At 51.3% G+C, this 21,534-nt stretch overlaps 1 protein-coding gene across 1 annotated transcript; it reads left to right on the forward strand.

Annotated features, from left to right (window-relative positions):
• Window positions 1–3,748: 3,748 nt before the first annotated feature.
• Window positions 3,749–21,444, forward strand: LOC103105711 (shootin-1-like). The gene is made up of 16 exons (XM_056813886.1): window positions 3,749–3,852; window positions 4,025–4,092; window positions 7,845–7,951; window positions 8,477–8,525; window positions 8,847–8,941; window positions 11,128–11,248; window positions 12,323–12,420; window positions 14,279–14,360; window positions 14,556–14,650; window positions 15,118–15,264; window positions 15,466–15,559; window positions 17,036–17,156; window positions 17,300–17,346; window positions 17,505–17,620; window positions 18,649–18,699; window positions 19,753–21,444. The coding sequence occupies exons 2-16, from the start codon at window positions 4,044–4,046 to the stop codon at window positions 20,209–20,211; spliced, it is 1,731 nt and encodes a 576-aa protein (XP_056669864.1). The 5' UTR covers window positions 3,749–3,852; window positions 4,025–4,043; the 3' UTR covers window positions 20,212–21,444.
• Window positions 21,445–21,534: the final 90 nt, after the last annotated feature.

Consider the following 21,534-nt stretch of genomic DNA (forward strand, 5'->3'; position numbering starts at 1 on the left):
TCCACTCAGGCTCTCCAGCTCAGGCTCCCACAATTTAGCCAGACCTGCCCCATAAATCTTAAAATGTTTTCAGTAGGGGAACCAGGGCAATCAGTGTCTCCTTCCTTTTTTTTCCACTCAGAGAAAGAAGATGTTGAAAGGACAGGGGAGGGAACTTTCTTTCTCTCTAGGGGGAAGGGCAAGAGGAGAAGTGGAGATCTTTTCTGCTTTCCCTGAGTACTTACTGTAAAGACTTGAGATGGTGTAGGACCAGGCACCCAGTAGAAGATCCTAGACTTGAGAACAGGAAGGGTCTTTTAAGACCATCTGACCCATTTTTTTTAAGGCTGAATTGACTTGTGACAGGGTGAAGTGACTTGCCCAGGCTTACACAGCTAATAAGTGACTGAGGCTGAATTTGAACTCAGTTCTTCCAAGCCCAACAGTATATACATTGTGCCACTTAGCTGCCCCTTTGACTCTTTCATTCAAGGAAACTAGGGCTCATAGAAGTTGAGTGAATTGTCCAAGATCATACAACTGGTAAGTGGCAGAGTTGGAACTTGAACCCAGATCCCTTGAATTCAGACTTAGTGATCTTTCCCCTCCTTTTTTCCTCTCTGGCATCTTGCAGTCACTTAGTCATTTGAGACTGTGTGGTATGGAATGCAGAATATTCACTGGTTGCTTCACCTCCTTTTTTATATGTATTTGTTTATTTTTTGTCTCCCCCATTAGATTGCTAATTCCTTAAGAACAAGAATTGTCTATTTTTTCAATTCCTTACCTTCTGCCTTAGTATCCATTCTTTTTTTTTACAATTACATGTAAAAACGTTTTTTGATGATTGTTTTTTGACATTTTAAAATTTCAAAATTTCTCCCCCCCACCACTGTAGTGAATAGTCATATAAATTATACCCATATTTCCTGTCATGATAAAAGTTACACATATGACATATACAATAGAAATCTCATGAAGTGAGTATATATAGTGGAAGATGTCAAGTCTTGATCTGCATTCAGACTCCAAAAATTCCTTTGTTGGGCATGGAGATCATTTTCATCAGGAATCCTTTCTGGTTCTCTTAGAGCCTTGCTGTGCTAATGGTTTAGTTTTTCACCGCTGATCATTGCATAATATTTTGGTTACTGTATATGCTGTTTTCCTGGTTCTGCTCACTTCAATTTGCATCAGTTCATATATTCCTTTCCAAGTTTTTCTGATCTCATCTTGTTCATCATCCCTTATGGCACAAGAGTATTCCATGACAACCACATGCCACAGCTTGTTCACTCATTCCCCGAGTGATGGACACCCCCTCAATTTCCAACTCTTTGCCACTACAAAAAAGAGCTACTAAAAAGATTTTGCTACAGGGAGGTGCTTTTCCCTTATCTCTGATCTCTTTGGGATACAGACCCACTAGTGGTGTCACTGGGTCAAAGTATGCCTAGTTCTGTGGTCCTTTGAGCCTGGTGCCATATTGTTCACTAAAATGGTTGTATCCATTCATAGTTCCACCAACAGTGTATCAGTTCCAACTTTCCCACATCCCCTCCAACACTGATCATTTTCCTTTTTGGCCATGTTAGCCAATCTGATCTGTTTGAGGTGATATGAGAGTTGCTTTAATTTGAATTTCTCTAGTCGGTAGTGACTTGGAGGATTTTTTCATAGATTAAGGATAGCTTTAATTTCCTCCTCTGAGAACTGTATATCCTTTGACCATTTTTTGATTGGGGAATGCTTTTTAATGTGTTCTTATAAATTTGACCAAGTTCTCTATATATTTATTTGAGCAATGAGGCTTCTGTCAGAGATATTTGCTATAACTTTTCCCAAAAAAATTTTGTTATTTCCCTTCTGGTCCCCATTGCATTGGTTTTATTTGAAAATTCTGTGTTTCATTTTTTATAATATTCTCTCTCTTGTTTGTTCATCAATTCTTCCCTTCTCCATCCATCTGACAGGTTAACTTTTCCACATTCTCCTAATTTGTTTATGGTATCACCCTTTATTTCTAGCTCAAGTATTCATTTTGGGTTTATCTTGATGTGTGGTGTGAGGTGTTGGTCCATGCCTAATCAGGGTTACATGACTTGCCCAGGGTCACATAGCTAGGAAGTGTCAAGGACTGTCTTTTGCCTCTTTTTTTTTTGCATCCCCCATGCTTAGCACAGTGCCTGGAATATAGTAGGCACTTACTTGACTAACTTGCTTCTCTCATCTTCAGTTTTCTCTATGTCAAAGAGCCTGGAACCCAAGTTAAACAAACCCTTCCTGGCAGAGATCCTTCAGTAGCCAAGGAGAGCTATGCGAGATCAGTGAAGAAAGGATCCTTTCAGGCCCCACAGCATCAGGGCTTTGGAACTGCATCAGCACACATGTAGATGGCAGGTATTTCTCACTACCGTTGTACAGCACTCTAAATTTGATGCTCTTCCCTCTGATGCTGTGTGTTTCTGGGAAAGTGTGGCTATGATTTAGAGGAGGTGGAGGGGGAACATTGTTATAGCTACTACTCTTCCATTTGAGGAAACAACTTTGACGAGAGCTAATTTGGGGGGCAGCTGGGTGGCTCAGTGGATGGAGAGCCAGGTCTGAAGATGGGAGGTCCCAAATTCAAATCTGCCCTCAGACCCTTCCTCAATGTGTGACCCTGGACAAGTCACTTGACCCCCATTGCCTAGCCCTTACCACTCTTCTGCCTTGGAACCAATACACAGCATTGATTCTAGGATGGAAGATAAGGGTCTAAAAAAAAATAAAAAGCTAATTTTGCTAATTAAAAAAACCTGGTGCTTGGGTACTGTAGTTGTGGGTAACCTTCAAGCCTACCCCTAGAACCTGACCTAGGTTCTAGCCACTATTTGGATCCCCAACACTTCAACATGAATGCAAGTTGGGGAATGGCTCCAGGAGGGAGTGCTGTGTATCCCCAAAAGAGCGGGCGAGGACCCAGGATGGACTAGAAGATCCCTAAGGCTCCTCTGATATTTTGGAATTGCCTGGCCTCGTTTACTGGGTTCAATTCAAATCAAGCCTGGCTGGGATACCTGTGGGAGAAACTAGAAAAGACCGAGTCCCAACCTCTTGGCAGCTTCCAGTTTCCTTGGGAGTAACAAGAGTCCTAGCTATGAAATGGGAGCTCATCATCTAGGTGCTTCAGACTCAGAGTGGTAGGATTGCTTGGAAGAGGGAGAATGAGTGTGGAGTAAGCAGGGCTGTCTGCCTGGAGGATCTTGGAGTTGAGTTGGAGCTTGAAGAGAATAGTAGGATTACTAGCTGTGTGACCCTGGGCAAGTCACTTCATCTTGTTTCCTCAAAAATAATAGGCAGAAAAAAGTGTTGAAATAGTAGGCAGAGAAGAGGAGGAGGGAGATATTGGCATCACCTGTCTGGGAGCGGAAACAGAGTTTGTCTAAAGAGATAAGTGAGATCTAAGGCCCATAAACCCATCGGAACTCAAGGCAGAGGGGACATAAAGAGGATCCCTTGTCCTTTCCCAACGGTTAATGCTGCCAAGGACCTCGGAGGCCATCTCATCCAGCCTGCTCATTTTCCTGGTGACAGAAGAGGATGAGGGAGGAGGCCCCGTCCCACAGGGACCAAGAGGGGAGCCATGCTTGGGCTCCAGCTCTCCAGAAGCAATTCACGTTGGGGAGAGGGTGGCCTGGACTTTGGCCAGTAGGCAGTGGGAATGATTCATCAGGGCTGGATTTGAAGAACAAAGCTGAGAGGAGGGTGGAAGTAGGCCAGAATCCAGCCCTGCCCACTGACTTTTTGTTCCTCCTTCTACCGCCAACCCCATGTGCACCCACAGAGAAGCCCAGCCATAGGAGCTCTCTGCTTCCCGGCTACACATCAGAGGTGGGCAGTGAGCACTAGGATGGATCCTATAGATACCCAGGTCCTGAGGGACAGGAATGCTGGCTGGCCTGGCTGGCCTGGCTGGCAGCCCCACCAAGGGGAAGCAAGCAGGGAAGAGGATGGGCGAGAGCCAGGGAAAGAATCAAGCCAGAGATCACTTCTGTTTTCTCAGGGCTGCAGAGCTCCAAGGCATGGAGGGCTGCGGTGAGGAGCTAGAAGAGGGTCTTGGAGTTCTGGCAGGTAAGAGGCTGCCCCGTCCCTCGAGGTAGATGAGGAGCCCCGACAGAGGGAGGCGGGAGAGAAGAGTTTCAGTCTTTCCCCAGGAGAAATGGGTATGAAGTCAGAAACCCATAAATACACCCAGCCAGCCGTGCACTAAGAACTCAGGCACGCCCGCAGATGAGCAAGAGGAACACACAGAGCCCAGAAAGCCACCAAGACAGAAACACAGAGAGATGCCCTCAAGATATGCCAGACTCGAATACAGAGGCAGCCTGAGCCAACACATCATGGGCGGACACACAGACCCAAAGGGGCTCAAATGCTCTTACCCAAATGCACTCCCCCATATATATACACTCCTGTTTAGTCTTGCATGAAGGGTGAGAGCCTCTCGGTCCCATGACTTGCCCTCATTTCTGAAGGCAGGACAGCATTAGTGGTCAGAGTGCTGGCAGACAGATTTGAGTCCTGCTGGCTGGCTGATCTGAGTAAGCTCTTCAGCCCTTCTGTCACTGGAGGCAAGAGGATAGAGACTCAACTTATGGAGCAGCCAATCTGCACGGCCAAGGGAGTTTCCTCACAAGGGAATTCCCAGTACCCATAAATTCCTTGGCCAAGAAATAAAAGGTTTCTTATGCCCGCCCTGGCCTCTCTCTGTCCACCACTCTATTTCTGTCTAAGCTGACTCCATCCTCAGAAAATACCCATGGCATAACCCAATAACCTCACCTAACCACTCTAGCTATCTCTACTGCCCCCAGGGTCTTAGCCTGTGTCCAACATCTCCCTTTAATTACCCGCAAGGACCAAGACATTAGAACTCTCCTACACCCCAGCCTTGGGAGAAACTACTCCAGCTGGACATAGAGTTCATCTGCAGGCCACCATCTTGTGATGACTAGAGAGGGACCCCAAAGTATATTCCCAGCTGGGGATGGTAGAAATTTACCAAGAGGGAAGAAGAGCCTTGGGGGCAAATGCCAATTGAAAGAATTTGGTCAAAGAATATAAATGGGAAGAGTTTTCCCTCTACCAAAGGCTAACCTGAGCCTGTCCCTCTCTCTCCCTCTACCCCATCCTCTTCCCAAAAAAATTCTCTTAACCATCTGAAAACTCGCCTTCTCATCTAAGATTTCTATGATTCGATGCAGCCATTTTGGTTTGAGCCAATGGCTATTTACTGAGATCTACTCTGTTCCCACTGGAATCAAACTGGGTTTGGTACCCTATGGAAAAAAGGGAAGTTTTGCCCTCAGAGAGGTCATACTCATATTAGAAAGACTTCCTGCTAATATGGCCCAACCTTGGTGTCCAAAGGTTCTCCATGCTAGTTCTATTCTTGTTTCTGTTTGCGCTATTGTTCCCCTCAACATTTTCATCAGACCGGCTCTCCCAGATGGCCAGAGTTGGGTTTGTCTCATCAGACTAGAGATCCTTGGATTTCTTTTTATATCTTGTCACTCCTATGCCTTCTGCTATTATCTCCTCCTTCCCCGAGTTCATGGGAGGAGACGGTCTTATTCCTTATCAACCTGCATTAGTGATCCCATGCCATCCCATCTCCTCCAACAGATTGCTCCCTGTCATCTCCACTTTCTTAGTTTGTCTTTCCTTCTCTCCTTACTCATTCCCGACTTCCTACAAATATATCTTTGTCTCCCTTATCCTGAAAAGCCCCTCAGTCGATACTTCCATCCTCTCGTACTGTTGTCCTATATCTCTTTTGCCCTTTGTGGCTAAATTCCTCCAAAGAGCCATTTCTGTTGGTGCCTCCATTTTCTTACAGTTCAGATTCCAACTTCATCATTTCCCTAACACTACTCTCTCCAAAGCTACCAGTTATCTCGTAGGTGTCAAATCCAATGGACTTTTCTCCATCTTCATTCTCCTTGACCTCTCAGCAGTCTTGGAAACCACTGGCCATCTTCCTTTTGATGCTAGCTTTTCAGAACACCCCTCCCTTCTCGTTGTCCTCCTATCTGGCCATTCTTTCTGTCTCCCTTGCTGGATCTTCATCCAGATCATCCCTTCTAACCCTAGGTGTCCCTATGACAAGGCTCTGTCCTGAGCCCTCTTCTTTTTTCCCTCTATTCTACTTGGCAAACTCATCAGTTCCCATGGATTTAATTATCCTTGTGATGCTAGAATTCTCAAATCTGCCTGTTCTAATCTCACATCTCCAACTGCCTTTCAGACATCTTTTTTAAAAAACCCTTACCTCATGTCCAACACAAAGTATTGGTTCCAAGGCAAAAGAATGCTAAGGGCCAGGCAATTGGGATTAAGTGACTTATCCAGGGTCACCCAACTAGGAAGTATCTGAGACCAGATTTGAACCCAAGACCTCCTCTCTCCAGACCTGGCTCTCTATCCCCTGAGCCATTTGGATACCTCAAACTAGATGTCTACTTGACATCTTAAACTCCACATGTCCATGTGTTGCTATCTTTTCCCCTAAAACCTTCCCCAACCCTCCTAACTTCCCTGTTATAGTCAGGGGCACCACTGTTCTTCCAGGCCCTACTAGGCAAAGTTTAACGGTCATCCTGGGCTCCTCATTCTTTCTCATCCTCCATATCCATTGCACTACCAAGGCTGGCAGTTTTGTCTTTGCAACATCCCTTGAATACGTCACCTTCTGTCCTCTGACACAGCCTTCGCCCTAGTAAAGGCTCTCATCACCTCTTGCCTTGATGACCGCAACAGCCCCTGGAGGGCCTGCCTGCCTCAAGTCTCTTCCCACGCCAATGTAGCCTTGATTTAGCCACTAAAGCGATTTTCCTGAAACGCAGGACCAATCAGGTCACCCCCAAACTCAGCACATTCCAGTGGCTTCCTATTGCCTCCAGCAGCAAACACAAAGTCCTCCTTTTAGCATTCAGAGCTCCTTCCTACCTTTCCAGTCTTCTTACTGCTCCCCACCGAGTCCTCCTTGTCCAGCAGCAATGGCCTCGTGGCTGTTCCATCTCTTGGCTCCGGCTATTTTCTCTGTCTGTCTCCTCAGCCTCTTGTTGCTCATCACCTACGGACCTCTCTGGCTTCCTTTAAGTCTCAACTGAAATCCCATCTTCTGCAGGAAGCTTTTCCCACCCCCTCCTAATTCTAGTGCCTTCTCTCTAGTAATTATTTCCCATTTACCCATACATATCTGTTCTTGTCTCCCCCTTACAGATAGGGATTGTCTTGTCGTTTTATGTCTCCCCAGTGCCTGGCACACAGTAGGCGTTTAATAAATGTTGATTGGTTGATTGAGAACAGGGCCTCTGTCCCCTCCATCTCCAGGGGCCCCCTGAAGGGAAAGGCTGCCTTCCCCATGGATTAGGAACAACTTGAGGGCAGAGCCTGTGTCTCAGTCTGCAGTCCAAACTGTAGAAGAATGACTCACATGTATGTAGCCCTTTAGGGCTTACCTATAGATAAGAAGCACACTTTGGTGCCCATTTCACAGATGAAAAAGCACAGATTAAAGAGTGGAAGCATCTCATTCTGGGTAAGGCCAGATCTGGAACTAGCCTCCAAGTCCAGTGAACTCTTGGGCGAACCCCCCCTTGACCCCAACATTTTTGGATGTGAGTCATGAGTGGCCAAAGCAAGGCGAAACTTTTCGTGGAAGTCTTTGCAGCAGAGGAGGGACCAGCTGGATGTAGATGGGTGAAAGCAGAGCCCCCAATATCAAGGCAATAGGGATGCCAGGGATAGGATCCAAGAGGGAGGCTGCCCTGCCATAGGGAAGGTCCCAAGTTATCACCCTGGGGATCTGTATCCTCCAGCTCTCCTCCAAGACTTTGGTGGCATCGGAAAGAGTAGCTGTGTCTCTTCTCCCTCAGAGGAAGCCAGCTCATCTGAAGAAGAGGATGAGGAAGAAGAGCTAGTGGAGGTATAGATACCTACTAAACTCTCCCCAACATCACCATCCCACCTCCTCCCTCCCCCACCAGCCCCACAGAACTCACAGGGTTCTCCTGTGGCCGCAGGGGCGTGACTGGTCCCCAAACATCAGGCCTGAAACCTCTATCTGTACCTTCAGGATGGAGAGGGTGGCTTTTAGGAGAAATGGCCCAAGTGGCCAAAAGAGCATAGATCTCAAGCTGGAAGAGAACTTAGGGGTGGTCTAGTCTAACCCCTTCATTTCATGGTTGGGTAAACTGAGGCCCAAAAAATTTAAGTCACTTGTCTGAGGTCACACAGCTTGGAGACAGTTCTCGTAAATCTAGAATCCATACAAAGCAAAGGCTACCAAGATGGCGGGAGGCCTTTTGACCATGCCAGATGGGGCTCATTTGGAAGAACCATAAACCTCTGAGGGCAAGGACTATGGCCCTCTCTGGAAAGCAGACCAAGAGGCCCAGGAACATAAAATGGGCCCTGCCAATGCTGGGTTTCTCCCTTTGACCCATTTCAGCAAGAAGCCCATGAGCAAAGCCAAAAGAAACTGATAGAGTTGGAACAGGGTGAGTCTCTCCCTAACCCTCTCCCCCTCTCCCTGCCCTCTATCCTCCCTGGAGGGAAATAGGAAGGCTGAAAGCCTGAAGGGCAAGTGGCCTCCTCTTGTTCTGGGAGCCACAACCAGCCCTCCAGGCAGCTTCCCTGGCTCAGTCCATGTTCACCTCTGGCCTGAGAACTTCACAAACAGAGCCTGGGCACAAACCCACAGCTTTGGGTACCTTTGGGGGGAAATCCAGAGAAGTGGAGCCCTGGAGAGCCTCAAGCCTAGCTCCTTGAGAGAGGAGGCCATGCAGAGGCTACAGGGCTCTTCTCACTGCCCTTCCCAGCCTCCCAAGCCCTGCTGGCTGAGCTGTCTGAACTGGAAGCAAAATGCGAGATCGAGAGGTCCTGCAGAGAGCAGGCAGAGGTATACGCTGCTCAGGTGAGTCCGGGTCCCCCTCTTGCCCCCACAGAAGGGCCTCTAGCCTCTTTCCTCCTCCACAGAATGGCCTCTACCCCACTCTACCCCCACCCCAACCTCCATCTTAGAGTCGGAAAACCTGGGTTCAAATCTCACCTCAGACACTTCCTGCCTACAGGACCCTGGGCAACCCGTCTCTCTCAGCCTCACTTTCTTCATCTGTAAAATGGAGACGACCACAGCCCCTACCTCCCAGGATTGTTGTTAGAATCACGAGATCCTAGCTATAAAAATCTTTGCCAGCCTTAAAGCGTCATTCAGTTAGAAGCCGTTATCACTGTATCCGTATGATTCTTCCCATCACCAGCCTTTGGGAGATGATCTCTTCTTGTTTACTGGCCCGTCCTCAGATGGCAGACATGCAGGCTGTGCCTCCATTTATCAGAGACAGACATGGAGAAATGGGAGAGCATGGGGGAGGAAGATGGTGGCCTGGATAACGAGAGAGAGAGAGAGAGACAGAGAGAGAGCGAGAGAGAGAGAGACAGAGAGACAGAGACAGAGACAGACAGAGAGAAAAAGAGACAGAGACAGACAGAGAGACAGACAGACAGAGACAGAGAGACAGGGACAGAAAGACAGAGACAGACAGAGACAGACAGAGAGACAGACAGACAAAGACAGAGAGACAGAGACAGAAAGACAGAGAGAGACAGAGACAGAAAGACAGAGACAGACAGAGACAGACAGAGACAGAGAGAGACACACAGAAAGAGAGAGAGAGACAGAGAGAAAGAGGATAGACAGGGAGGTTGATGATGGACCCACTAGAGAGACAAGGAGATGATAAGCAAAAGAGAGAGAAAGAAGAGATGAGAGAGTAAATGAATAGATATGTAAAGACATACAGATTTATATACACTTACATGTGTGGAGAGGGAGGGGAGAGAGAGAGAGAGAGAGACAGAGAGAGAGAGAGAGAGAGAGAGAGAGAGAGAGAGAGAGAGAGAGAGAGAGAGAGAGAGAGGGAGGGAGAGAGAGAGAGGGAGGGAGGGAGAGAGAGAGAGAGAGGGAGAGAGAGAGAGAGAGACAGAGAGAGACAGAGAGAGAGACAGAGAGAGAGAGAGAGAGAGAGAGAGAGAGAGAGAGAGAGAGAGAGAGAGAGAGAGAGAGAGCACATTCTTATTCAGTTGAGATGTATGGGTGATTCAGGGAGGACCAACACATTCACTGTGAGAGCTTTTGAACCCTTTTCAGGGCTGCTCATCCACTTTGGGGTTCACCTCTCACCCAGCTCTCTTCTGTGGCTCCCAGGAGCTCTAGCAGGAGCAGCAGCCACATCCTGGTAAACCATCTTGGTGGATGGGCTAAACCAAGTTGACAGTAACAGATAGGCTACAAACCCATCTGGGTGGAATGTGGAACCCCTAAAAAGCCCCTTGGAGCCCCCAAAGCCCTAAAGGATTCTCGATGAACAGCCTGGCCCCTGAGCTCAGGAATACAGAATGGCTCAAGTGCAATCAAAAGGAGTTCTAGAAACATTGATGTTCCATGTTTGTGAGCTGGCGCCTCCCCGAAGTCATGCTCTCTAGCTTCTGGCTCACACCTGAACGTCAAGGCTCCTGCCGTGTATACCATCCAGCCTGCCCCTGCACCCCCAGGAGCCTCACTTAGAGGACTTATTGCGTCAGTTAGGCAAGCTCCTCACCTTCTTGAGTTCCCCTTGGCCACCCAATCAGCTCTTTGGCTCCTTGATCCCCTGCCCCTTTTTTCCTGCCCCTGGCCATGTAACCTTTTCTCCTAATAGACTTCTCAATTTTGGAAGATTTGTTTAGAGCCTGTAATTATTTTCATTTTTTTAAACCCTTACCCAAGGCAGAAGAGTGGTAAGGGCTAGGCAATGGGGATCAAATGACTTGCCCAGGGTCACACAGCTGGGAAGTGGCTGAGGCCAGATTTGAACCCATCTCTAGGCCTGGCTCTCAATCCATTGAACCACCCAGCTGCCCTTTTCTGTGATTCCTTAAGGCAGAAGCCTGCCCAAACCAATCTGTACAGTCCTCCCACAACACTCTGACTTTTGGACCCTCTGGGGGCAGAGGCTGCCTTCCCCCACCAGATCAGGGGTTTCCAGGGGAGAGCAGATTGCCTCCTCCACTGATGAGTACCTACTGCAACCTGCTCCTTTCTTCTGCCCTCTGTCTCAGGTGAGCCAGGAGAATAAGAAGCTGAAGCGCCTAAGTGTCACCCTCCTCCCCAGCCTGGACTCCCAGGACAAGGGTCTCCCCTTAAAGCCCAGCCTCAGTCCAGAACAGCAGCACATCAGAGGTGAGAAAAGAAGCAAGTGGGGCTGAGGCTATCACAGCCCCAACTCAGGGGGGAAAGCCATGGCTGAGCCAGCAAGCTAAGTGCTGTGAGCCCGACCCCTGCCCCCCTGCCCCCTGCCCCTGCCCCTGCCCCCTGCCCCTGCCCCTGCCCCTGCCCCTGCTCCTGCCCCCTGCCCCCTGCCCCCTGCCCCTGCCCCTGCCCCTGCCCCCTGCCCCTGCCCCTGCCCCTGCCCCTGCTCCTGCCCCTGCCCCTGCCCCTGCCCCTGCCCCCTGCCCCTGCCCCTGCTCCTGCCCCTGCCCCTGCCCCCTGCCCCTGCCCCTGCCCCCTGCCCCCTGCCCCTGCCCCTGCCCCTGCTCCTGCCCCCTGCCCCCTGCCCCCTGCCCCTGCCCCCTGCTCCCTGCCCTCTGCCCCCTGCCCCTGCCCCCTGCCCCTGCCCCTGCCCCTGCCCCCTGCCCCTGCCCCTGCCCCTGCCCCTGCTCCTGCCCCCTGCCCCTGCCCCTGCCCCTGCCCCCTGCCCCCTGCCCCTGCCCCTGCCCCTGCTCCTGCCCCCTGCCCCCTGCTCCCTGCCCCTGCCCCCTGCCCCCTGCCCCTGCCCCTGCCCCTGCTCCTGCCCCCTGCCCCCTGCTCCCTGCCCCTGCCCCCTGCTCCCTGCCCTCTGCCCCCTGCCCCCTGCCCCCTGCCCCTGCCCCCTGCCCCTGCCCCTGCCCCTGTCCCCTGCCCCTGACCCTGCACCCTGCCCCTGCCCCCTGTCCCTGCCCCTGCCCCCTGCCCCTGCCCTCTGCCCCCTGCTCCCAGTTCCCTGCCCCCTGCTCCTGCTCCCTGCTTCAGTTGTGGTTTCAGGTGAGCTCAGAGAAGTCAGGCTGACCTGGACTCACTCTTTCCCTGGGTCCCAGGGGCCCCTGTCCTGGTGGGAAAAAAGCATCCTGGGCCAGGGATCTCAGGATCCCAGAGGAGCCCAAGGAAGGGCTGGAGAGCTGTCCAGCCTGCCTAGTTCTGAGGCAAGGGAATGGTTACAAAGACCCACCTCCAAGTCGGAGGGCTTCCCCCAAGCTGAGCTGCCTCTGTTCCTCTCAGACCTTGGAGCCCAGGTAGCCGAGCTCCTGCAAGAGAAGACGGAGTTAACCCTTCAGGTTCAAGAGCTCAGGAGGCAGCTGAAGGAGCGGGAAGAGCAGGTAGGCATGCTTGGAGCCTGCCCAGTCTCTCTGGGTCCCTCTCCTCTTTCCTTCCCTGTTCCTTCCCTCTGCTCTCCCCACTTCCTCTTGCCCTTTCCCTGTGGCCCCTTCCCAGAATGAGGGCTCTAGGCAGTGCTGGGGGCACCTTTTGCCCTGACTAGCAGTATGGTGCAGTGTCATATGATGGAAAGAAAGACCTGCAGAATTCTCCGGCTGAGGATTTGAGTTCCAAGCTGGGTGCTGCTAGCGGCTACCTGTGAGGCTTTGGGCAAGTCCCTTCTCTGGGCCTTTGTAAAATGAAGAAACAGGACACGACGTCCCCTGAGAGCTCCTTCTGCTCTAACTCCACGAGAAACCCAAGGTTGAGCCCAGGAGCCCCCCACATTCCGCCTGCTGGCCTTGGGCAAGTTCCTCCCTATCGCTGAGGCTCCATGTCCTTCTCTGAAGAATTAGAGAGCTCCGGAGGAGGTGTGTGGTCCCTGCTCCTGGGGAGGCCGAGGTCACTAGACCCATTGAGCTGGGAGCTTCTGGGTGACACCAATATGGTGAGGTGGCTCTGCCTAAGAAAGGATGAGAGAAGAACAGAGACAGAGACAGACAGAAGAGGGGAAAGCGAGACCTGAGAGTGAGCATGATGCAGAGCAAGAAAGAAAGAAGATAGGGAGAGGAGGAGGGGAGAGACAGAGAGAAAGAGAGACGGAGAAAGGAGAGAAGGGAGGGAAGGGGAGGGAGAGGCACTGAAAGGGAGGGGAGGGAAAGGGAGAGAGAGGGAAGAGGGAGGAAAAGAATGAGGGAGAGAGAGACAGAGGAAAGGAGGGGGACAGAGACAGAAAGAGGGAGAGGAAGAGGGAAAGAGGGAGGAAGGGAGGGAGGGAAGAAAGGAGAAAAGGGAGAGGAAAAGAGAGAAAAAGCAGAGACAGAGGGGAAGCTGTTGAACCTCGAAGCTTTCTTCCAACTTGAGATCCTCCTCCTTGAGCCCTTCTCACAAGCCAACAGAACAGGGTAAAGTGGAATATGGGCACATGGAAATGATTACTGAAGGGTCTACCTGGCCCAGCCAGCCCTCTGGGAATGGATCTCCTTTTGCTTGCCTGGGATCCATACCCAGGGTGCAGCCCCTCCCCTTGGCTCTCTCAATTTTGGAGGAAATGGAACCATTCTGATGGGAGAGCAGGGAAAGGACTGAGGAGATCCGCTGGAGGGGGTGGGGAGAGGTAGAGAATGTTCTAGAAAAACACTGGGGAATGCCAATAGCAGAGATCCACAGAAATGGGGTTCCCACTGTGAAGTCCCACAACCAACACACTGTGTGTGATCTGGGCATCCCTGGGCCTCAGTGTCCTTGGCTAGACGTCATCTGAGGTCCCTCCAACTCTAAATCTAAAGGGAGGGGTAAGACCCAGGGGCACCAAGCCAAGTCACCCTCCTCTGGGAAAATCAGAGGTGCCTGCAGGGTCCCCCACCCAGCTTGGGGCAGCCCCTCCCCTCTGTCTGTGCGGGTCTTTGTACCCCCAGCCCTGGGCAGGTCTGTCTTTGTCGCTCCCTGCCATCTGTGTCCTTCCTGCCCATCTGCCCCCATACCCATCCCTGTGTGCCTCTGTGTGTCTCTCTTCCTGCTGGTGTGTGTCTGTCCCTGCATGTTTTGTGTCTGTCTCCCTCTGGTCAGTGTGTCTGGCCAGGACTGTCCAGAGTCTCGGGGTCTCTGGCACCGTCCATACTGGTGGGTCTATCTTCTTCTGCTTGTCTATGCAGGTCTTTCTTTGTGCTCTCGTCCCTTCGGGGGTCTGTCTGTGCCTGCCCAGTGGCTACAGAGAGGTCTGTCCTTGGCCTCAGTGCCCCATGTCCCTTGTCCCCACAGATTCAGAAGGAGCAGCGGGAGAGGAGCTCCCTGCAGATGTCCGTGGGACAATCTCAGAGGGCCCTGGCGAAACTGAAACGGGGTGAGTGAGCAAGAGCATTGGGGTGTGTCACCCCTCCATGCCCCCTCCAGTCTGGCGGTGGGTCAGCTGTTGGCATCCCAACATTCCTCATTTCCAGCCTCCCCTCCTAGCCCTCCTTTCCCCAGATGGTGCCAGGCTGTCCTTCCCCTGAGCCCTCTTCCTCTTCATGTCCCTCCTCCTTGCCTTTCCTCCCAGTGTCCCACCTGGTACTGCAGGAGTGTGGGGAAGCCCTGCAGCAGCTTCACCTGGAGCAAGACCTGCGCCAACAAGCTGAGATCTTTGCCCACCAGGTACCTTCTTGGCCCTCGCCCATAGCTACTGGGTAGGCCTTTGTGACAGGGATTTTAGGCCAGGCTGGGGCACAGAGAGGCAGTAGGAAATGACCCTGCCATAGAGGGAGATGCAGGGCCATGTCTGGGAGCTGGGTGGGCATCTCGCCAAAGTGGGCAGCCCTTGCTACGTTGGCATCGCTCTCCTAGTTAGGGAAGTGTCCCTCCGGAGCCACAGCCAGGACCAAGCTGAGCTAAGCAGCTCAGGCAATGGATGGGCACACACATTGGCAGTCTTGCCCAGACACAAACAGGAAGGCGCGTCTGTTCTCCCACGTGCTTGCATGGGTGTCCCCCGCCAGGTCTCTGAGAGTCAAGCTCTCCCTTCCCCTTCCTTAGCGTGAGCTGGCAGATGGGCCTCCCCCTCCTCAGCCCTTCCCCAGGGGGCCGTGCCATCTCCTCCTCTCTCCCCATCGTGCCCCTTCCAGATGCTAGTAGAGAAGAAGGAGGCCCACCGACAGAGCGCCATTCTCCTCCGGAACAACGGCCCCAGCACCCAGCTGTCTGCAGCCCTGGAGGAAGTGTCTGCCCTGAGCAAAGCCCTGGAGGAGGCCAAGTGCCAGCAGCAAGTGCAGGTGAGTCAGGGGAGGACCTCTCAGTGGGCTCCAGGGTCCACTTGCTCCCTTTGAGTCCAGTCTCGTGCCAGGGGCCGTGAGCCTCGCCAGGGCGCCTGCCTCCCCTTGCCAGGCTCTCCAGGCCACCAGGAAGCAAAGAACAGCCTACAGAGTCCAGGAGAGCCCAGAAAAAAATCCATATTTTGTCCTGCTCACCCCCAGGCTGTATCCTGGGAAGCATCCCAGGAGGAAGTGAACCGCCTCCAAAGGAAACTGAAGGAAGTGGAGGAAAAGAACTTGGAGCTGGAGGCTTTGGGTAAGTCCTCCCTGGACAGCCACAGGGACTTCCACCTCCTACCAGCACCCATTCTCACCACGCCCACCCCCTCACCTGTGGGGAGCCCCCAGCCTCACAGGGGAGACAGACAGAAGGAAAGAAGGAGCACTGCTCATTGGGATGGTACACTGAAGAATGAGTCAAGGAGAGCTTCTTGGAGGAGGTGGCCTGGACGTGCAAAGACTTCCCCCTCTCTATCTAGGCTCCTAGGACTTAAAAAGAAAGCTGTAATAGAGTGGGGAGAGGCACTGCATTTAGAGCTGGAGGTCTTGGGTTCAAATCCTCGCTCAGTGGATAGAGCTCCAGACAAATCTGACCTCAGACACATTAGCTGTGTGATCCTGGGCATGTTACCTAACCTGTTGGCCTCTGTCTCCTTATCTGTAAAAAAATCAGGCTAAGAATAGCACCAGCCCCAGGGTCATCAGGAAGGTCAAACAAGATTCCCATAAAGTTCTATCAGTGCCTGGCAGGTCTCAGGCACTATGTAAATATTTGCTGTTATTATTATTAATTATGAAGATGATCTATTATTATTATTATTATTATTCAGCTTGAAAAAATCAGTTTCCTCACCTACAAAATGAGAGCAGTGGCCTAAAGGATCCCTAAAGTCTTCCCCAACAGCAAAATGGTTTTAAAGATTATTTTCAGGACCTGAGTGAATCTCTCTTGTTTCTTCCTTTTTTTAAACGCTCACCTTCCGTCTCAGAATGCGTTCTGTGCATGCAGAGCAGTAAGGGATAAGCAATGGGAGTCAGGAAGTACCCGGGGCCAGATCTGAATCCAGAATCCCGTCTCCAAGCCTGGCTCTCCCTCCAAAGTGCCCTCCAACTGCCCCATTTCTGTTTGTTTCTGTTAGATTTTTCTAAGTCTGAAAAAAAGGATGTTAAAGTCCTCCACAATGATTTACTTCCTCTCCTGGTCTTCTAGTCATTCGGTCAGCCTTTCCTTTAGGAGACCCTCCAGGAAGACTCATGGGTTTGTGTTCCTGTTAATATTGTCTCCCGATTCTTCGTCGTACTTCTTGGCACTGTTTCCTCCTCCGAAAGGGAGATCCTGGCGCTTTTTGAGTTCTGCTGGAGCGTAATAAATCGGCTCTGGTCCAAAGATTCTTTTTTTTCCGGGGAGAACCTATGAAGGGCCGATTGTTGGCTTTGGCTTCCTGCCATGTTCTTGGACCCTCCTCCAGTTTACCCTGTTTACTAGTTTGAAAGTCAAGGAAACGGGTGGCTTTGAGCTCCATGAGATCCTCGATTTAGGGATGGAGGAGACGCTCCTCGACGTCCTCGTTGTATAGAGAAGGAAGCTGGGGCTTCCAGCGGTTCTGAGGCCAGATCCAGTGATCTGCGCCTGCGCCCCCGCTCTGGGACACCCAATGCGGTATTTTGCAAATAAAAGCCAACCCTGGGTGAGGGAATATATCCTCCTGCCCTTCCCTGCCTCTGTCCACAGTCTGTGCCCTGGAGGAGAAGGTGAAAAGGGCTGAAACCCCGAGCCAGGCACCCGAGGCTCTGCCTCCAGCTCCCCCACCGCCTCCGCCCCCCCTGCCTCCACCCTCAGGCCCTGCAGCGGAGTAAGTATCCCCTCTGCCTTCCCCAAGGAGGGGAGGAAGCCTCTGTGGGGTGGGGTGATGGATGGGAGGCAGAGGAGGGCTGGCCGTCCCTTCCTCCCTCCCAGGAGATCCCTCCTCCTCCCTCTCCTCCTCTCCCTCCCCAGCCCTCTTCAAGCCATCCGGCTGAGGCGAGGTCTGAATTCGCACCCAGGTCAGTGGGCACCAGGGAAATGAAGTTTGGGAAGACGATGGAGGGGGCAGCGGGGGGGGGGGGGGGGGGCAGGCGGATGCTGGGGAAAGACGAGATGGTGGAATTGGAGGGGGGAATCTCTGCCCCTACCCCCATATCTGCCCCACCCCCACCCCCAGCTCCGGCAGCCCCCTCCCTGGAAGACAAGAAGGCAAAGGCGGTGCAGGAAATGATGGACAGGATTCGGCAAGGAGTCGTGCTGAGGCCGGCTGCCAGAGAGAAGGAGCCCAGACAGGTACTCCTCCCCGGAAACCCGCCTCCCTCCGTGCCCACCCAAGCCTTGGGCCCAGTGTCAGTGCAGGCAGGAGGCCGTAGCTCCATATGATGGGAACAGGGTAGAGCCTGCTCAGCTTAGGCACCCCCAAGGGGGAAACCTCTCTGGGCCTCCACGGAGGCATCAGCAAAATGAAGACGCTGGAGCGGCTGCACAGCAGAACAGAGTGCTGGGCCAGGAGCCAAGAAGACTTGAATTCCAATCCAGCCTCAGACATTTATTAGCTGTGTGGCCCTGGCCAAGACACTTAATCACTGTTTGCCTCAGTTTCCTCATCTGAATAGTGGGGATACTAACAGAAACTGCCTCACTGAGTCGTTACAAAGATCAAATGAGATAATACCAAAAAGTGCTCAGTAGAATAGGTGCCATATAAGTGCTGTTTATTGTAAATCCCGTAGGGCAGCGCCTGGCACACAGTAGGTGCCATATAAGTGCTGTTTATTGTAAATCCCGTAGGGCAGCGCCTGGCACACAGTAGGTGCCATATAAGTGCTGTTTATTGTAAATCCCGTAGGGCAGCGCCTGGCACACAGTAGGTGCCATATAAGTGCTGTTTATTGTAAATCCCTTAGGCCAGCACCTGGCACACAGTAGGTGGCATATAAGTGCTGTTTATTGTAAAGCTCTTAGGACAGCGCCTGGCACACAGTAGGTGCCACATGAGGGTTGGCTATTATTACTATCTAAGCTGCCTTTGAACCAGGACCCTATAAGGGAGAGAGACGAATGTGGACTGGGATGACCAATACAGGGTCCTGGAGGAGCTGAGAGGCGAGTGAGGAACCAGGGAGGCTGCATGGAAGCAGGGGAAATGGGAGAGCTGAGCCGAAGATGAGGCTCATATCCTGGGTAGCAGGAGGCTGGCCTCTCCGCCACTAGATGGGGAAGTCAGAGGCTCCCCCAGCACACCATTGTCCATCAGAGTTTCTCATGGAGGTGCTGCGATAGCCGACTCTACAGTCAGGTCTTCTGCTATTTATCCCCAGGACAGAAGCAAGCGTAGGAGTGCTGCCATTACGGAGCTCCAGACCATGCTGGTGAGAGGCATGACATTGGGGGACAGGGAGGGGCATGGGGGGGAGGGGAAGAGGATCACCCACTGCCTGGCACCCGCTACTGTGAAACTAAAGGCAGGGACCAAGCATCGCTCCACCCACCCACTCCACTCCTCTAGTCAAGGAGCAAAGGGGCTTCGAAATCCACTGGAACCACCCTGAGATTGGAATGGCAAATGGAACCATGGAGAGGGCCCTGCACAACCAGAAGGGAATGGAGGAGTGAAGCGCTAATGGGGGGAATTCAGGCTCAGTGACAGGGCTGCCCGTGGGGAGGGGATTCCTTTCCACATACATGGTCCATCAGCCCTGTTGGAAAGTTCAAACTGGGCCATGGAGGCTGCCTCCCCCAACCTCCCTTTCCTCTGATTGGTACCACCACCACCAGAGCTCATCTGATGGCCACCTGGAGCCAGGAATCTTGGGAGTCTTGTGTCTGGTCCTGGTCGTCATCTTTGGGGCAGGGCACTGACAAACTGGACCAGAGCACAGTGCCCAGGATAAGGGAACAGGGGGCCAGACCACTGGAAGATACCCTGAAGAAAATGGGAGTGGTTAGCACGGAGGAGACTTGGGCTACAAGGGATTGAGGGGATGTCATAGCTATTTTCAAGGGTGTGAAAGAATTGTATTCTCATGCCTGGCCTTAGAAGCAACAAGTGGAGAGTTCAGAAGCAAGTTTTAGGGTTTACAAAGAAAATCGTAAAGATTAGCGCTTTCTGCCACAGGAGGGAGTGAGTTCACTATTCTTAGAGGTGTTCAAGCAGAGACTCCCTGATCAGTTCTTGGGGACACATCAGTGTGGATCCCTGCTAGGTGTAGTCAGTCAGGCCAGATGCCCTCTGACTTCCCTTGCAGTTCTGAGATTCCATAATTCTCTGAAGGACTCACTGAGAGGCCATTCAATGACCCAGGAGAGGGGCTCATTGCTGCCTGGACTTCCTGGTTCTGGCAGTGGCTGCCTTTCCCTTGACACTCGCCCCTTCCTTCATGGAGGGTGAAGAAGGGATCTCTTAAGAGTCTCTCCATCCCCAGGCTTCCAAATGCCGACCCCTGAACAGGGGCAGCCGGAGAAAGAGGAGCAGCCGGAAGGGTCCTGAAGGCCAGCTAATGGCCATCCTGCAACGACGACGCCACCTGGTTGACTCCCCTTCAGCGGGGCCACAAGATGGCCCACATGCAGAGAGCAAAGGTGCCCACAAGACTGAGGCTCAAGGCACCAAGAGCCAGGGACAATGGGAAGATTGGACATCTGGAAATAGAATAGTTCAAGGAGGCAAGCCTGGGGCTGATCCTAGAGAAGGTAAAATGACCCTTTTGCCTGAATTAAGAAGTCTTCCAGTTACTGAACATTCCTTCAAGGAGGAGACACAGAAACCCCCTGCAATGCCAGCAGAGACGACTCAGGCCTCCAATCTCCAAACCCGGGTCAGCTTGAGGACCCCAGCTCTGTCAAAGGCATCTGTCCTTTGGGGACAACCAGAAGAACTATAAGAAAACCATGTTCCCACATAATTTTGATGACATGAAATTAAAAAGAGTTTGTACAAATAAAAGCAATGCAACCAAAATTAGAAGGACAAAAACAAATTGGAAAAAAATCTTATAGCAAGTATCTCTGACAAAAGCCTCATTGCTCAAATATAAAGAGATATGAGTCAAATATTTATAAGAATATAAAGCATTCCTCTATTGAAAAATGGTCAGAGGATGAAAGAAAATAAAACTATTCATAGTCATATGAAAAAATGCTCCAAATCATTATTGATTAGAAAAATACAAATCAAAATAGCTCTGCAATAGCTCCTCATACCTTTGGCTAGCATGACCAGAAAGGAAGATGACAAATGTTGTGGAAAAATAGGGCACAAATACACTCTTGGTGGGACTGTGAATGGATACAACCATTCTGGAGAGCAATATGGAACCAGTCTCAAAGGGCCACAAGACTATGACCCAGCAATACCACTCTGGGATCTGTTTCCCAAAGAGATACGCAATAAAGGGAAAGGACCTCCCTGTACCAAAACATTAGCACTTTTTGTAGGGGCAAAGAATTGGAAACTATGGGGATGTCCATCCCTTGAGGAATGGATGAAGAAGTTGTGGTATATGGTTGTAAGGGAACACTATTGCACTATAAGGATACAGAATACATTCTGAAAAACCTGGAAAGAGTTCTGTGAATTGATGCAAAGTAAAGCAAGCAGAACCAGAACTGTGTAGACAGTAATAGAAATGTATAATGATCAACTGTTGTGAAAGAGAGGATTTGCAGGACAAGCCAGGCATGCAGACCAAGGTGATTGATCTGTCTGTCAATCAAGGTGAAGATTCCAAATGGAATGTTCCCAGAAGAGGCAGTTGAAGCTGGCCAGGGGGAGGAACTGATTCGCTCTCTCTGGGGATGACTGACCAAGAGAAACCTCTTCTCTGGGTTCCTGACCAAAAGACCTGGCTTTTTCTGATCTAAGCAGAGAGAGACCTTTGGGCTTTTAACAGAGTCTGGACTTGAATTACTCAAGCAGAGATTTTCTGACTAAAGAAAGAAGAAAAATATTTGTCCTCCATCTCTCTAGCTGTCTCTGTGTCACAGCTGTGACAAGACTGACATTTCCCAAACCCTCATAACCCTTCCTTGTAGATTAGGAACAAACCTTATCCCTCTTATCTCAATTCCCATCCTGTCCTATCTTTCCAATAAACCTCCTTACCTGAGAAAGAAAACAAGAGCATCTTCTCTAAATCTCACAATTCGCCTTTGAGTTACATAGAAAAGGTGGCTGACCAACAGGGGGGAGGAGAAAAGGGGCAGGA

This window comes from Monodelphis domestica, chromosome 1 (genome assembly GCF_027887165.1).
Source record: "Monodelphis domestica isolate mMonDom1 chromosome 1, mMonDom1.pri, whole genome shotgun sequence".
Taxonomy (NCBI): domain Eukaryota; kingdom Metazoa; phylum Chordata; class Mammalia; order Didelphimorphia; family Didelphidae; genus Monodelphis; species Monodelphis domestica.